At 41.0% G+C, this 17,901-nt stretch overlaps 1 protein-coding gene across 2 annotated transcripts in view; it reads left to right on the top strand.

The window, feature by feature from the left end:
- Positions 1 to 17,901, top strand: part of LOC149415743 (la-related protein 1-like) — an 85,149-nt gene that overhangs the window by 47,298 nt on the left and 19,950 nt on the right. For both annotated transcript variants that reach the window (XM_089641476.1, XM_089641477.1), the window contains 5 exons: positions 1,970 to 2,159; positions 7,365 to 7,666; positions 8,379 to 8,531; positions 10,789 to 10,892; positions 12,804 to 12,901. In XM_089641476.1, the coding sequence (XP_089497602.1) occupies positions 1,970 to 2,159; positions 7,365 to 7,666; positions 8,379 to 8,531; positions 10,789 to 10,892; positions 12,804 to 12,901 (847 nt within the window). The remainder of the gene's footprint in view (positions 1 to 1,969; positions 2,160 to 7,364; positions 7,667 to 8,378; positions 8,532 to 10,788; positions 10,893 to 12,803; positions 12,902 to 17,901) is intronic.

Raw genomic sequence — 17,901 nt, 5'->3', positions numbered from 1 at the left:
CTAGCGTCAACGCCAATTGATCTGTGGTCAACGCCGTCATCCAGTTTCCCGCCACAGTCCGCACACCGCAAAGTGTGCATTTTTTTGGTTATGTTATGTTGATTATCAGGTCATTTTAGATAGATTCGTGTCGAATTAATACATTGTTTCTTATTTTGAACACAATCAAATAATTCAGGATGGATCATACAAGCATTCAAATTCATTCGAGCTCTTAAAACTCGCGGCCTTCGCATCGCCGCCCTTTCACCTGCTTCTGTAAATCAAAAACCTCGGTATCCATAATAATTCTCAACAAAATTCGACTCACTTCTCCGCTGTCAAACTCAGAATGTTTTGACGCCATCTTTGATTCGAGGAATAGCGCCTAACGTGAAGTTCGAGCACTGATTAGTCAAATTGAACTTTAACCCGAGCGTTAGCGTTATTCAGATATAGTGAAAATGAAAAAATGACTAATCCGCGGATTAGTGCTTAGTCAGAACATAATCAGAGATAGTGAAATACCCCCTAAATCCGTGTACGAGAAGCAATCGATGAGAATTTTCCAATCCTACACTATGTCTTGGGAACAAGATTGACAAGGCGATTCTAGAATTGATTATTTGTTGCATTTCAAGCCGGTATGAGTTGCTGCCAGCAGCTGTCCTCAACCACGCTGCCATCAGTATCAAATCAGTATTGTAGCGCCCTTCGTGGCAGCAGGACGCGTCCTAACGCTTCCTCCAACCGCTTTGTGTTTTTTTAGTATTTTCAAGGGAAATGAGGCAACATCCCTTTGAAATTATTTTTAAAATCAATCCATCAACATTTGAACTTAAATAAAAATAAACTTAATAATTATTAGAACTTTATAATATGTGATTTGAGTGCAGTGTTTTAAAGTGAATATTCTGAAATTTGCTCAAAAATATCGGACTTTCGAAACGAACGGCGACCGGTAAATGCACTCCAGATGTTTTCAACAAAATTCTCGGAAACTGGGCAAGCTTGGACACTGGCAAGTTTTTTACTAAGCCCAAGGCAATTTATTACCCAACCGTCGCTTTTTATTGCGGACAGAATGCACCACTTCAACAATTACCAGGAACAGGATTACATGGAGATAAATGATGGACTTGCCAAACGTCACAGCGGTGCTGCCAGGGTCTCTTATCTATGTGAGGTGTCAGCGCTTTATTAGCAGCAGACACATACCTGGACGCTGTTGTTGGACGCGGTGGACTCTCTTACTGCAGCAGCTGGTTCAGTTCCTTCACCACTTAGGATTCTTGCTGCAGAGTCTCCATCTTCTATCTTCGTAGAACGTCACAGCGGTGCTGCCAAGGTCTGGTATCTGTGAGAGGATAGTGTGTCAGCGCTTTATTAGCAGCAGACACATACCTGGACGGATGACGAACCTCGTGCTGGCACTGTTGGTGGACGCGGTGGACTCTTTCGCTGCAGCAGCTGGACCAGTTTCTTCACCACCTGGGATTCTTGCTGCAAAGTCTCCATCTTCTATCTTCGTGTCACCTGTTCCTTTACTTCATTTTACTTAACTTAATTAACTTCACTCTATTTTTGTAATATTTATATTTTCTGTAATACCTGCATCAACTGTAAAGCGCCCCTGAGGTGATATCTCACAAAAGCGGCGCTATACAAATTATCCAATAATAAATAAATAAATAAATAAATAAAATTCCATACTTAAGAAAGCCGTCATTTTGTCAACTAGTCTGCGATGCCATTCGACACGTCTTCAAGTCAAAAAACAAAATGTCATAATGCTTGTACGCAATGCTGGTAACTATGATTGATGGCGACACAGATCCCATGATTTTAATAGCTGCTTTGTTTTGACAACCGAGTACACAACATGAGTATCGAACACTTTACCGGTTGTGTAGATTTCGAAACCATATTGACTGAGAAAAAAAATAATTTTTTAACTGCATTACTAATGGTTTTGTTTTGTAAATTCCAGCGAGTACTACTTCTCCGTAGAGAACCTGATGCGTGACTTTTTCTTGCGTCGCAAGATGGACGCTGACGGCACCATACCGGTGACGCTGATCGCCTCGTTCCACCGCGTGCGCGCGCTCACCGCGGACTTGCCGCTGGTGCTGGAGGCTATTCGCGCCTCCGACAAGATAGAACTTATCGGCGGATTCAAGGTATGCAAGATATTGGTGTTTAATTTTACTTTCTCTGTCAGGAATCAGCGGAATTATGCTACTATGAAAAAAAAAAGCAATTGTCTACCAGTCTATTAAAATCTTCGTTATCTCTTTTAACCTGTGGTGTACCAGGAAATTCCTAGCTTAATTTCCAAAAGCTCAAATTCCAAAATCAAACGTCAAGTGTCCACTTAAATTTTTTTTGTGTCGCATTATATAAGTATATGATAACAATTCTTCCAGATTTCGGTAGTTTATACAACTGTTGTTACTAATAATATTATTTTGTACAAGAAACCTGTAAATAAATAATGCTAAAAATTAATTATTCATTATGACGTAAAAATTTTGACATTTCTTACGAAGTTAATTTTCATCACTTTTCTTGGGTGAAATATTATAAAAATTACATCAAAATAATGTAGATGAAACTATCTTTCTGATGACCTCAAATCTATTATTTCCTCAATCAATTTATATCAAAAATAATGAAAGAAGACGCTTTGACACTAAAAACGCGGCAAATATTTCGTTGGCATTCCACAGAAAAATTCTTTGTAAAGAATCTGAAAAGCTAGAAGTCATTCCGGTATTTGCTGCGTAAAGAACGAGAATAGCCCAAGCGATTGTGACCTTGTTTTTCATACAAATTCTTTATACATAAGGGTCAAAATCGCACATAATTTTTTTTTTTTTTTTTAATTCGTAGATAATGTGCTGCACTCACATATGCGGTTCCGGGATACGACGGGTTAATACATTTAATGTTAACCACTCGGAACATTAGAACGTCAAAAGACGTAAATATGATAATAGCGGTCAAGACATTAGTACGTCTTTTCACGTAAACGCGCGAGATTTTACAAAAATCGATTTATTTCCATCACTAGTATACGGATTGCCATGATTTAAAAAACAGAGTATCGATAATGAATAACGCTACGCGTCTGCATTCGAGAATATCTATGGAATTTCGAGGTGCATTATCTAAGTCGATTGGACTTGTCATCTTGTTCGTTCATAATTTATTGCGTTTTTAAATAATTTATTAAAAATATTTTAGTTTGGACGGTTAATATTTTGAGGTGACTAATAGTTTTTAATTATATTTCTTCAATATATAAAGTGTTATTTCTTTATGATACTCAGAAAATAGTACATTTTTCACAGCTTTGAAATAATGGTCAGCGATTTTTACATATTTTTGACGTTTTCAGAAAATGTATATTTAGAAACGCAAATATTTACGTATAACAAAACAATACGATAGTGAATTTCATAATCTTTCCAAAACATTTTTTAGAATGAGGCTACGTTTCCCAAAACGTGAGTTATGAAGCTTTTAACAAAACTCGTGAATAACACAAAAATTTTCGCGTTTTGACAGTTCGCAAAGGAACACAAAGTAAATAAAAGTCCTTTTCTGAGAGGTTAAATCAATATTTTAGGTAATACTAAAATACATATTTATGCATCCATAAAAAATATTTTAAAAATTGTGACGTTTGTACAGAATGGAAAAAATGATTTTTTTTTAGTTTGCTACTAGAATTTCTTTAGGACAGACAAAAAATGCAATACATCACTTGATTCTAACTTCGTTAACCTACGTTCAACATGACATGGTGTACATGGTACATTTACACGTTTAGTGTTAGCTAACATATGTATTATTTTATTAAAAATTATTATTTCTTACCCATAAGTATCATTGAATAGTTGACAGCTATTACAAGTACAATTAATTTTGTGGGTAACAATAAACTCACTACTGAATATTATCATAGACACCTCGTGCTTCCACTTATGACTGGTCTTATACAAGCCTAGTATAAAGTAGTTCTACTCTTGTTACACTGGTATATATTTCTTTTGAATTGTGCATTGTCTTACAGCACTTATATTAATAACTGCATCACTTGCAATAGTGTTTTTGAGTACCTACACATTAATTGTTCTTTAACCTCTCAGACATAGAATTTTATTTATTATGTGTCCCTTTGAGAACTGTCAGAACGATAATTTTTGTGTTATTTACGAGTTTTACTAAAAGCTTCATAACTCACGTTTTGGGAAACGTAGCCTCATTCTAAAAAATGTTTTGGAAAGATTATGAAATCCACTATCGCATTGTGTTGTTATACGTAAATATTTGCGTTTCTAAATATACATTTTATGAAAACGTTAAAAATATGTAAAAATCACTTACCATTATTTCAAAGCCTTGAAAAATGTACTTTTTTCTGAGTAGCATAAAGAAATAACACTTTATATATTGAAGAAATATATTTAAAAACTATTAGTCACCTCAAAATATTAACCGTCCAAACTAAAATATTTTTAATAAATTATTTAGAAACGCATTAAATTATTAACGAACAAGATGACAGTTTCAATCGGCTTAGATAATGCACCTCTACGTTCCATAGATATACTTGAATACAGACGCGTAGCGTTATTCATTATCGATACTCTGTTTTTTAAATCATGGGAATCCGTATACTAGTGATGGAAATAAATCAATTTTTGTAAAATCTCACGCGTTTACGTGAAAAGACGTTCTAATGTCTTGACCGCTATTATCATATTTACGTCTTTTGACGTTCTAATGTTCTGAGTGGTTAATTCATTGCTATTATTATCCTGTTTATCATTGTACGCTTGTAATTTCATTATCACTGTATTGTAAAAGCCATTTTATGGCGTTTGAATAAATAAATAAATCAGGATTGATTACATACATTACATTGAAACGCTTGCAGGTTGGAGTAATTTATTTATTTATTCATTGTATCTTTTTTTACGTTAGAATTTTTATCCTCACTCGGACAAGCCTGTGTGTTGAGGTTAATTGCAAAGCATTATTTCGTACATGTGACATTATTAAACCATAAGAACTAACTTTGTTACAAAATGTCGGGCCCCATGTGAGTCAAAGATAGACTCACAAAATATAATAAAAACTAGAAACACGATGTCCAGTAACATCAAGCTAGCTAACTCATGACCATATCATCTAGAGATTCACCCATCAATCCTCCAAGTAGACCGCTTTCGTCGGCTTTCCGCTGAGATCTAACTCGCACGTTCTCCGCAGGTAGTGCTGTTCCGTTCTGAGCCAAAACGAGCGGCTATACACCCGAAAGAGCTAGGCGATTATTAAGTCAACTCAAGTTGCTACTTACTGATCGAGTCAACATTCGATTCCTGGGGTAGCAATTATAACTGTTGCATCTCTTTGGGAAGTACCGCATGTCTAGCTTTGGACAGCTCGTACAACTAAAGTACCCATATCAAGTTAACTCTTCAAGATAATTTGTTCAGTTTTGTGAACCAACAGTTATCACCCATAGGTAGAGATGGCAAAATTTAGCATTAATTTTCAGATTTTTTAGCATTAAAAATTGGAAATTTTGCGTTTTATAGCATTTTGAGGCATAATTTAGCGTTTTGTAGCAAATTAGAAAAAAATGTATTTCCTGAATGTTTTTAGCGCATATTTTAAGTATTTTTGGTAAAATATATGTTTAACCTTCATTTGCAAGTATTTCCATGTGAAAGATTATAAATAATTAATTTTAATATTAAATTAATAAGGAAGGAAACTCTAAGTACGGGTCGAACACAAACACAACAATTGCAGGTTGCGATTAACATCAATAGGCGTCATTTATTTCGCACAATTTGTGTAATGTCAAAAAGCAATTTTAGCATACAGTACAAAAATATTAAATATTTACACATAAAATAGTAACAAAATTATAAAAAATCGATTTATCGAGATGTAAATATCGATTTTTTGAAATTCTCACATATTATTTTAATACCCGGTATTTTCGAGAAATTCGCGCCTATTTCGCTAAATAGAATAATTTAGCTGAAATACGGCCAAAATCACGTTTTTCGCTTTAATTCGCGAAATAGAAATCACTGGAAACACATTCAAATGCCTTGAAACGCAAAGAAAACTTATAAATGCCCTATTTTCGAAACATAAATATTTTTTCGCGTTTTTAGTTAAAACGAAATTTTGCCATCTCTACCCATAAGGTCAATTTGTTCACTTTTGGAATCGCATAGAAATTGTTGTATCCCCCTTACTGTCATGGTTAAACAATGATCTAAACCAGAGGTTCCCAAACTTATTTGCACCGTAGACCACTTGCCAAATATTGTTTTTTCCGTAGGACCCCCTGCCTGCCGAATATTGAATTTTCCTAAAACTATTAACGTCCCATGTGATAATTATTTCTCTTTTTCGTAAGAAGATTCCCTTCCCTTGCCTGTCCAACAACCGGGTGGCGGTATAGTTGCTCTGTCTTTACATTGTGCAAACAGGGGCGCCCTTGTGAGGTATTACACCAAATGATAATGAAGCAGGATAAGCAACGGGAATTTCTTGCTGCCCTTTTAGTTCTTTGTCAGTGCTTATTCCGATCAGTTCTTCTTGTCACATGATATCCGATTCTTCAACATTGTATTTTCATAATCAAAATGTCCTCAAACTTAGTTTTGAAGTCTGTGTGAAGTGCATTTAAATGTTGAACGTCATTATTACCCTGGTTTTTCAAAAACAAGTTGGGGAACTAGGAAAAATCGCGGCTTCCAATGTGCAATGTTTTGCCTTAATATATTAATTCTGACGAGAAAAGAAACGTAGAATCTATTTATATACCCAATTAACGAAATATAAAAATACAAATATCAAATAAGTAATTTCTCAGTCTATTATATTTGTGTTAGGTCTATTGTGTCATTTAAGGAACTCCTAAATGTTGACTTGAGGTAAATGGAGGTCCGCTTGTATGTACCCCCATTTGAATCTCGTGGACCCCCAAATTTTTTTCTCGCTGACACGGACCCCCAGCAAGCCGATATCGACCCCTGGGGGTCCATATAGACCACTTTGGGAACCTCTGGTCCAAATGATAAATATGTAATTAGGTTCAAATGAACGAGCGGCTAGAGGCGTTGTCCCGGTAATGCAAAGATCCTGTGTTACCTTTGAATTATTCTGTGTCTTGTTCTGTTTCATGTTTAGATTTAATAGTATTAAATTCTTCATTCAAATATTTATTTATTTATTATTTTATTAATTTCTGACTGCAATTTGATAAAAAAAAATTATATGAAAGGACAGAAAGTGGGATGGCTGTAATGTTGTTGTTGTCGTTCCATATTACATGTTTATTATATGTTCAGGTCCGCACCCTCTTCGAGCCGACCAAATGGCCGATCGTGGACACGGGCGATATGCCCCCGGTTGGCGAGGGCCAGCACGCCGGCGAGGAGGGCCCGGCCGTCCCCGCCTCCTCCCAGCCCGCCCCGCCCTCCTCCCCACCGCAGCAGTCCCAGCCGACCCGGGCTGAGGACAGTGTCGCCCCTGTTGCCGCCGTCGCTACCGCTGAGGGAGAGAAGTCCGTCCCTGCCGCGGCGGCTGTTCCCGTAGAAGCGGCATTGCCAGAAGCGCCGCGGATGATGATGCCCATGCAGCCAGTACAAAGGTGTGTAGACTGGTTGATCTAAGTATCGCCGTCTCAGCGTCCCTTTCTTAATCTTACTCATTACGTTTACATCAGCCTTTCTCATACGATCTTACATGGTTTTACCACACATACGCCTCAAGGATTTCATTTCTACAGCATTCAGTCTACTTTAATCCTTTCTCTGCCAGTTCCATACATCAGGGTAGGTACCAGCACTCCATTGCGGACTGCTAGCTTCGCTTCATTGGACAATGTTTAGTTAGCGCCAACTGCGTTCAGTCCTCCATGAATGGAGTTCCCTGCATTTCCCCTTGTTTCAATATCTCTGTCAGCCTTCCCATCTCTCTAGAACATACTTCCTAAATACACAAACTCATCCACCTGCTCCAAGTATTCCTCAGCAACAACTATATTGCACACTGTTTCCGTACTCTCTCTTTCAAACACCATTACTAACAACCTGTCTAAAGTTCCACCAGGGACCTAAAAAACCAAAATTTTGAATTAAAAAATTAATTTCACAGCTGGCCCGTCCAATCCAGGTAGGTATTATTCCCGTGTATATCTGTATGTGAAAAGTTTTTGAGTTATCAGTATTTTGGTACTAAATCACACTGTTTTGTATGAAAAAAGGGCGTTCAGCTGTTCCTCTTAAAATGGACATTAATGTTATTAAAAGTAATATAAATTAAATTGAATTGTAAGTGACCTATTTGTCTGTCTGTTGCAGAGTGATATTGGAGGGAGGCGCTGCACCCCCCGGTGGCCGAGGGGCCCTGCTGGGACTGTTCCCCGTGGCCGTGCGTGCGCTCGGGGGAGCCCCGCCCCCGCTGGCCCCGTTGTCGGGGCCCATGGTGGCCATTCCGCCGCCCCCGCTACCCAGGTAAAGTTTGAAATTAAATAACAATGTGAAACATCTTCCCCGATCATGCACACTGTCAAGTGTCCGAAACGTTGGCTAAAGATGGAGAATGTTCAACACGGCGTAGTAACCCAAAAATTCATCACGAACATGAAATGTTGATTAATATTATTTCATTGATTAATCGTCCCCTCATTTGGGACAATGTTCAAAATGTCTTTTTCAATGCAAAACCATTTCTATAATCAAAATAACTTTCATAGCCATATTCTAAAATCTGTTAATGAAAAAATAAGAAAATACGCAGATTTAGGAAATGAGATAAAAAGAATTTTGCATTCTCAGACTATAAAAATATTACCATTTGTTATTTCGGCTACTGGCATATTATACCTAGCTCTCTCATTCAAAATTTAGGCGTATTAGATCTGTCAAAGAATTTATATATAAAAATGCAAAACTCGGTAATTTTGAATACATGTAGGATAACGAAAGATTTTTTAAATATTTATATTGAGGGGTCAGTAGGATTTATAGGCCCTGTTAGAAGTTCTACCAAGCCGAACCCTCTGATATGAAAATATCTGGAGTCGATGAATTATTTTCCCATTTGATCTCTGGTGAGTTGACGTGTTGTTCTTGTATTGTTTTGTATTTATTATGCTTATATAATGCACTTGCATAATGTTGATTGACTAGATGATCATTTGTGGAAAAGTGTGTGGGCAAACTTAAAAACGGTAATTTAGTATTAGTGGTCATGTTCTTAAAATTATTCCTACAGTGTGCCTTACCCAATACAGATCTAATATTATAACACTAAATACACTGTTTATACAAAGTGATGACAAAACTTAGAATAACAATAACAGCAGGACAGGACAAAACAAGATGATTACAACACAATATAAAACAGGAGGCAGTTTGTGTTCAGAAATGAGAATCTTCTGGGCAGACATTTTAAAAGGTACAATAAGGAGACAACCAAAACCAAACAATTACCGGAAGTTTTAGAAAATGGCTTAAATTATAAAATATTGCAAAGAGTTAATATTTATGAATGGTAAGATTTTTAGCCATCTGTGTTGTACATTTTTACAATCATCTACTAACTTTATATGGAGATAATATATAGTACAATACTTACCTGGTAGGTCACTTGAGATTAACACTTAATTAACATTAACTAATTGTTTATTAGCGAAATTTAGATACGGGATTTAGGACATAATTAGATATAAGTGGACTTTCTCTCAGGAATGGTATATTTAATTTAAGGGTATGACAGCTTAAAGAGGTAAGTTTTTAGTTTAGACCTGAATTCTGTTGGACTTGTTATGGATCTTAGTTCCGGAGGGAGTTTATTCCAAGCCTTCACCAAACTTAGTATTTGTCTTGCGCTTAGGTTCCATCAGTCTGCCTACAGCTGATGATGTTGCTGATCTAAGAGTTGACTGCCTCAGACCAGTGTTTTCCGGGACGCATAGTTCAGAGATGTAGTATAATCTCTAACAAGTTGATCTTTTTTACGAGGCTCAGTATAGTTCGTCACTAACTAAACTAACTTCGCATTACCATGTTCTCAGGTGTCAAAGTTTGCAAAGACCATTTCTCTAATCTATTACTTTTTTTTTGATTTTGTGGTTCAATCTTGTGTTAAGCATTTTAGTGTAACATGTTTTAAAAGAACTATTTAAATAAAACGTCACTCTATCTTGGAATGGAATTATGGAAATGTAGTTGGAACCTTATGCAATGGATTATTATGCCCTAACTGGTTGCATGTGGTTTTATCTGCATGTTTAGGTATGTTGTAAAATGGTATATGTCCTGTTTAAATATGTGTGGGACTACTTTATTTCATCCCACATGTGGCAACACTAACTTAAATTAATCCGCCGCTAGACGCAAGCGGGCACCAGAAGAGAAATCTTCATTCCGGTTTCAACCTTCGATTCTACCGCCACTATCTCTACTTTGTCTACCACAGTCTCCGCGTTCTGTAAAATTGTAAATTCATCCTCACGAATAAATTTAATTAATATTGCAGACACTCATTTTTTAATCTCCCATCTCCTGAACACGATTTACGGTTCCGGCAGCCACCGTAAATTACAAATACACACACAAACACATTACTGCCACATATGTTTAGCTAAAATACTACATACAAGATTCAATCTCAAAATGGGTAAATAAATAGATAATGAGAAATGGTCTTTACTAACTTTGACACTTGCGTTAATAAATAAATAAATAATGTATGTTGGTGTTTCAGGAGGTTCCGCACAGTGGTAAAAGCACCAGTGGACGATCACCTCAATCCCGACGTCCCAGAGTTCGTTCCCACCACGACCGCTGCCACTCCTGACAGCCATTCCGGTAAGCACACTACTTATCACGCCGTTTCTCTGCAAGGGTGTTATGGATATGTGGCCATGTGTTCTGGTTCCAACAGCTGCCGAGGTGGCAGTGTCCTGTTAGTAGTCCTACCAGTTCCCTCAGTGAGTGTAGAGTGTAGTCCATATTGAGCAGTTGCCTGGTTCGCCTAGGATCTGGTCATTCCTCCCAGTGCCGGGATTCGACCCACCTTTCATTCTGTTAGTAGTGCTTCCGGCCTTTCCTTGCTGGTCCATCAGTCCGCTCGTTGCCCTCAATTCCTTCATGTCCTGGTACCCAGATCAGGGTTATTTTATTGATTACATTCCATCACAGCTCTGGAGTCACATCGGTTCCAGTGTCATTACCCTCGGTCTTGGCCTTTAGGGACACTGCTCAAACTTCAGTAGTAGATTCTACATGTTCACTGCACCGGTTTTCTTAACAGACTAAGGTTTCACTTTATTTATTACTGAAGTGTGACAAATAAAAGGTTTTGACATATTTTCCACGGTGAGCTCATTGACTCTAGACCCAAAGGAAGTGCTTTCGAAAACCAGCGTTTACAAATGAAACTTTATTTCAATTACAATACCTGTTTTATGTACAGTAAAACCCCTATTTTACGTTTTTTAAGGGACTGAAAAAAAAATACCTAAACGGAGGGAAAATGTAAATGGGGGTATTGAATTTTTTCGATAGATTCCCGATTTTTAATGATTGTAGCCAACGTAGTTATGGGTATACCCAAATCACGAGCCAGCGAAACACGTGAACCAACGTGTTTATTAACATTTTCAAGAATGTTCCTTTTCTCTCGCACTGACAACGTTTTTCTTTGTTGAGACATAATAATAATATACTTAATGCACTTTAGATTGTAATAAACTTAACGAAAACAAAACAAGAAACGTAAAAACTATGAGATGATCGCGAATAATAAATGTCAGAAAGAAGCGTCACAAATCGAGTTGAAAACCGAATGACAGATGCGTAAATAAACCGAACAAATGATGCTACAGTATTTTACACATGGCTAAAATTCAAAAATGTCGGCCAATCACAGCGTTATGCACCGTACCCCGACCAATCACGGCACGGCCGGCTAAAATTGAAATATGTCGGCCAATCACCGCGTTGCGCGCCGTAAGCCGACCAATTACTGCGAGGCCGTGTCAAGCCCGCGAAACTAACATTTTTGAATATTTTCGACGTAAAAAAAAACGTAAAAAGCGAGTATCAAATGTATTAAAATATATCGGGACTGAAATAATTACGCGTAATTGGCGAGAAAACGTTAAATCTGGGGACGTAAAATTCGGGTTTCACTGTACCATAATCGTCACTTTTACCAATTGGACACATGCCTGGTTTTTGGGCTGGCGGATTATTGGGAGAGTCCTGTAATCTGATTCCTTTTGATAAGCGCCTATAAATGAATACCTTATCTCCATCATCGAGGATTTGTCTCAAGGATCTGTTACATATAAATTATGCAACCATGTAGGGGTTACCTACATGCACGACCTTTGTATTATGGATTGATGATTATCCAATCATTTCGGGTAGAATTTACCTCGCCAGGCTATAAAATACTCGATAAGATTATTTCGGATTATGTTTGTTCTTCCAAAATTACATCTCGTACTGGATTGATCCATCAGCAACACACAAGCCGGCTCGCTTCAGGTCTTGTCTTGTCAAAGAATGACGTTTCGTTTATCTTTCTCACTAACATCTCCATAGATAAACTGGTGATACCAGTTCATAAAAACACAAAGACAATTTACTGCCTGTGCATGTAGGTACCCACCCCTACTTGGTTGCATTATTTATGTTTAACATTTCCCCGCTCGCCACAAGAAAATGAAGCCATAAATTTTCTTAATATCATTGTGTTTTTTTGGTTTACAGACCAGAACGGCCCCGTGCCCGAGGGCGCCGGAGTAACGCGGATGGAAGTGGACGGAGAGAACAAGGAACAACAACAGCTCACAGACATCTGGACCAAGGTATCTAGTCTGGTAACACAATACATGATAACACGAGGCATTAATTACATCTACCAATATTAAACTGCTAGAATTCCACCTTTTTATGATAAACCAATGTTTGTAAGACATTTTTTTTTTTTTTTTTTTTTTTATAGTCGGAGGCGGTTTACTTACGTTCCCCGCGAGCACTTAGGCCATAGGCCCATTGTACTATCTCCCATTTTACCTCATTCCCTTGCCAGTAACCCGGTCCCTTTTATGAAGTTCACCAGGGCTGTCATTGGATATGTGGCGATGTCTTCTGGTTCCACACTGTGTCTTCCCAGGTATCTGAGCCTTATTCCCAGCAGAGCGGGGCATTGGCACCATAGGTGAATTGGAGTCTCTTCCTCCTCTTCACATTTCCTACAGATGTTGGTGTTTTCCACTCCCAACAGTTGCATGTGTCTCCTGAGATGGCAGTGTCCCGTTAATAGTCCTACCAGTTCCCTCAGTGAGTTTCTGTCCATATCGAGTAGTTGCCTGGTTCGGTTAGGGTCCAGTCCGTTTATGAGTACTTTAGATTGCCTCATTCCGGGTGCCTTCTTCCATTCCTTCCAGTGTTGGGATTTGATCCACTTCTTGATATGTAGTTTGGTGTGGCAAGCTGCTACTCCTACGGCCGGCTCAGATCCCACAAGTGGTGCTTTCGCCCCTTTCCTTGCTAGTTCGTCAGCCCGCTCGTTGCCCTCAATACCTTTATGTCCCGGTACCCAGAGCAGGGTTACTTTATTGATGGTCGCCAGTTCTATTAGGATAGTCCTGCATTCCATCACCAGTCTGGAGTCGCATCGGTTACTTTCCAGTGCCATTAAGGCCGCCTGGCTATCAGAACATATGTTTATGTTCTTATTTCTGTACCCGATACTCATATTCTCCTGTGCGCAGACTAAGATGGCTTTCATCTCAGCTTGAAACACAGTGCAGTGCATTCCTAGAGGTATACTGAGTTCCCTCTTAGATCCCTGTAGACAGACCCCGGCCCCTGTTCCTTCCTCCATCTTGGACCCGTCTGTGAACCAGATTAGTTCCTGTTTGGAGTTTGGACCTGGGACCGTGTCCCATTCCTCCCTTGTGGGGTACGTCACTTTAAACAGCTGTCCGAAGAAGTATTCGGCTTGTTTGCCGTCCTGCTTCATCCCAGCCGTCGGACTAATTGCCCTCAGTCTTATTCCTATCTCCGTGTGACTGTTTCTGGGCAACTCTCCTCTCCATTGGCCATTGCAATGTAACCTGTAGGCTGCCACCATCGCCGCCCCCTCTATTTCTATGTTTAGTGGGGGTAGGTTCAGCAGCACTCCCATGGCTAGTATTGGAGTGGTTCTCATGGCTCCTGTGATGCTTCTGCATGCAAGTCCCTGTATGTGATTGAGTGTGACCATCACTGTTTTCAGTGTTGTTCTCCTCCACCAGACCAGGGCTGCGTGCATGATCCTTGGTTTTACAACGGCTGTGTAAAGCCATTGCATCATTTTAGGTTTGAGACCCCACGTTCTGCCGCAGATTCGCCTAGTTGCCCACATCAGAGCACAGGCCTTTCTGCCTACAGTTTCCACCTGGTTTTTCCAGCTCAGTTTGGCATCTATGATGACTCCGAGGTACTTAACCGTGTCAGAGGGTTCTAATTCCTTTCCATAGAAGGTTGGATTGCTCCATCCTTCTAGTTTCCTTTTACGCGTAAAGATTACTAGTTCTGTCTTGTCTGGGTTGACTGACAGTCCTGTTTCTTCACACCATTCTTCCACTGTTGCCAGTGTTGACTGTATAAGGCCTCGGGTTGTGTCTGCATCCCAACACCTTATTATGGTTGCAATGTCATCCGCGTACCCTTGCGTATATAGGCCCCTGTTGTTGAGTTTCCGGATGAGGTTGTCCACCACCAGGCTCCACAGCAAGGGTGATAAGACCCCTCCCTGTGGACACCCTCGTGTCACCAGCACTTTGATGCTTACCTCACCCCTTGTCACCGTAAGTATCCGGCCTGAGAGCATGTTCCTCAGCCACCTTCTGGTGGTTTTGTCGAGTCCATGTCTTTCTGCCGCTTCATCAATGGATTTAATAGTGGTGCAGTTAAATGCTCCCTCTATATCCAGGAATAGCCCTACCGCCAGTTCCCCAGTCGCTTGTGCCTGCTCCAGTTTGTACACCAACCTGTGCAGTGCCGCGTCGACTGACTTACCTGCTTGGTAAGCAAACTGTAACTCGTGGAGGGGCTTCTCTTTCAGTGCCCCGTCCCTTATGTGCCTGTCCATTAGCCTCTCCATTGTCTTCAGAAGAAATGAGGTGAGGCTAATTGGGCGGAATGCACCTGGTTGGTCGTAGTCAGCTCTCCCCGGTTTGGGTATGAACACTACCCTTGTCTTCCGCCATGGTATGGGGATGTATCCGAGGGCACAGCATGCCCTCAGGATCTTCGTCACCGGAAGTAGGATTGTATCTAGGCCCCTCTGTAGAAGTGCCGGAAAGATTCCATCCTCTCCTGCGCTTTTAAAAGGGTCAAACCCTCTGATTGCCCATTTAACTCTGGAGGGAGTAACTATTTTAGCCGCAGTGTCCCAGTCCTTACCTTCCCGTGTAACTCGGGCTGGTGGTGGACCGGTATCATCTGCTTCTAACTTTTTGTAGCCGGGAAAATGTTTCCCCAGCAGTACCTCCAACTCCTCCTCCCAACTGTTGGTATATCCTCCATCAGCTTTTTTGAATGGGCCTTTTGCTGCCCCTGGGTCTTTTGCAAGAATTTTTTGGATTCTTGCAGTCTGTGGGATGGTTTCCACCTCCCCACAGTATTTCTCCCAGGAGCATGTTTTGGCTTTCTGGATTGCCACCTTGTACTCTTTCTGGTATTGCTTGTGGGCATCCCAGTTTCCTGACTTTTTGGCCTTGTTGAAAGCTTGCCTTACTATTTTCCGTAGCTCCTGCAGTCTTCTGCTCCACCACGGTGTTTTGTCCCTGGTACTTGTCTTCAGAGGGCAGCTATTTTCGTATGCCCTTATCATTGAGTCCCTCAGTACTTCTACTGCGTCCTCAATTTCTTCGGGGCAGCCGTATTTAGCTGGGAATCTTGTCATTCCTATATTTAGTTCCTCCGAGTATCTAGTCCAGTCAGTTGCTTTTGGGTTCCTATATGTATCGGTCCCCGTTTTGCTTGTTTCTCCCTCTAGTTTAAATTGTATGTGTCGGTGGTCCGACAGGGATGGTTCGTCCGATACTCTCCATCCTGAGACTCTTAATGTTCCTAGGGTGAGGTCTATCACCTCCTGTCTGTTACTTATAACGAAGGTGGGTTCCCTACCTCTATTAAGAATCTCAAGGTTCACTGTCATCAGGTATTCCAGGAGGTCCTGTCCTCGTTTGTTGATGTCCGTACTCCCCCACACAGTGTGGTGCGAGTTAGCATCTGCTCCGAGTATCAGTTCCCTACCCTTCTCCCTGCAGTCTTGGAGGAGTCTCGTTATTTCCCTTGAGGGTGGTGGTTCCACAGAGTCATAGGGCATGTATGCTGATGCCACAACTACTTCCCTGCTTCTTTGGTCCAGCGTGACCTGTAGCTTCACAGCCACTAAGTCCCTATTGCAGTGTTCGGGTAGCAGTGTGCCAGGTATCCCTCTGATGAGAATACAGGCCCTGGGTCTGTCCCCCGACTCGTTATAATAGATTAGACCTTGGTTCATGTTTAGTCCTCTGACCTTCCCCCTATAAGTCCAGGGTTCTTGGATCAGCGCGACGTCCACACTGTCCCGAGTGACTCTACTGCTAAGCACTGCAGTCGCTGCCGGACTGCGGTGCAAGTTTATTTGAATGAACTGTAAGTTTTTAGCCATTACTGCCTAATCCTTAAGTCATTCCTCCTATTTACGCTCCTCGGTGTTAGGAGAGCGCACCGTGAAAGTGGCCTTCCTTATCCCGACATGCGCCGTCATCCCCATCTCCCTCAGCACCTTCACACTTTCCTCGTCCACATTCATGATCAGGCGATACATGTTCTTATCCCTGATCGAGTCGTGGACGATCCATTTTTTTGTGTGTAGCCGGGGAGTCTGGTTCTCCAGCAGTTGTAGCAACCTATCGGTGCTTACTGCTCCATTTTCGGGGATTACTGCCATAACCTTTACGTACTTTGGCAGTTCCTGCAACCCCACCACCTCCAGGTCGCAGCCCTGCCATTTCCGTATGGTCGGCACCATCTCCCTCAGCCATGTCTCTGACTCCTTGTCGGAGCAGGTCATTTTCAGGACGCCCCTCTGAGTGAAGCATTCGTCGAATCTGGGTTTGAACTGCCCCTTTGGGATGCTCAAAATCAGATCCGCGGCCGCCTCACTCACGAGGGCCTCCTGCTCTTTTGTAAATTCTTCCTCTCTGTTCCTATGTACTACAGCCACTCGAATTTTATTTCCAGCGGCTTCCGCATAGGTAGCAGAGGTGAGAATTCCTCGGGGCTTTTTCCTGGAATTTCCCGGTGAAAGCCCCAAGGGTTTAGGTTCTGGTGAGGTTCTTCTCCTCTTCCCAGCCTTCTTTTCCCCGGGCGTTCCAGGTTGCTCCCGGTTACCTTCTGCGGTCCCCGTTAGCTTCCGGTCTGTCCCTGGTTTGCCTTGCCTGGTTCCGGCCTTCGAGGTCCCTGGTTGTCCCCAGCGGACTTTTACAGTCCCTGGTTGTTCCCGGTTTCCTTCCTGCCGCCCCTGCTTCTCTCTTTTGAGTTTTCTCCTCGCAGCCCCACTGAGTTTCTTCCCACTGATGTGAATTTTCTTCACATCGTCTGACAGGGACTTTACCTTGTCTTCCTCAGCGGTGGTTGTTGGAGTGAGTCTCTTCTTTAAGTCCCCCCCTCTCCGCTGGTTCCCCGAGGGCCCCAGTTGGAGTCGGGGGTTCTTAAAGAAGTTATTTTCCAGGTCCCCTGATGGTCCCTGCATTTCCACGTCTGGATCCCCTGGGGGATCCCGCCGTGTTGCGTCCGTCGGAGGTCCTTCTTTATGGTTCCCAGA

The sequence above is a fragment of the Hesperophylax consimilis genome, chromosome 17 (genome assembly GCF_061612785.1).
Source record: "Hesperophylax consimilis isolate HC1 chromosome 17, BYU_Hcon_1.0, whole genome shotgun sequence".
NCBI classification, from domain to species: Eukaryota; Metazoa; Arthropoda; class Insecta; order Trichoptera; family Limnephilidae; genus Hesperophylax; species Hesperophylax consimilis.
This window is presented reverse-complemented; position numbering and strand designations above follow the sequence as displayed.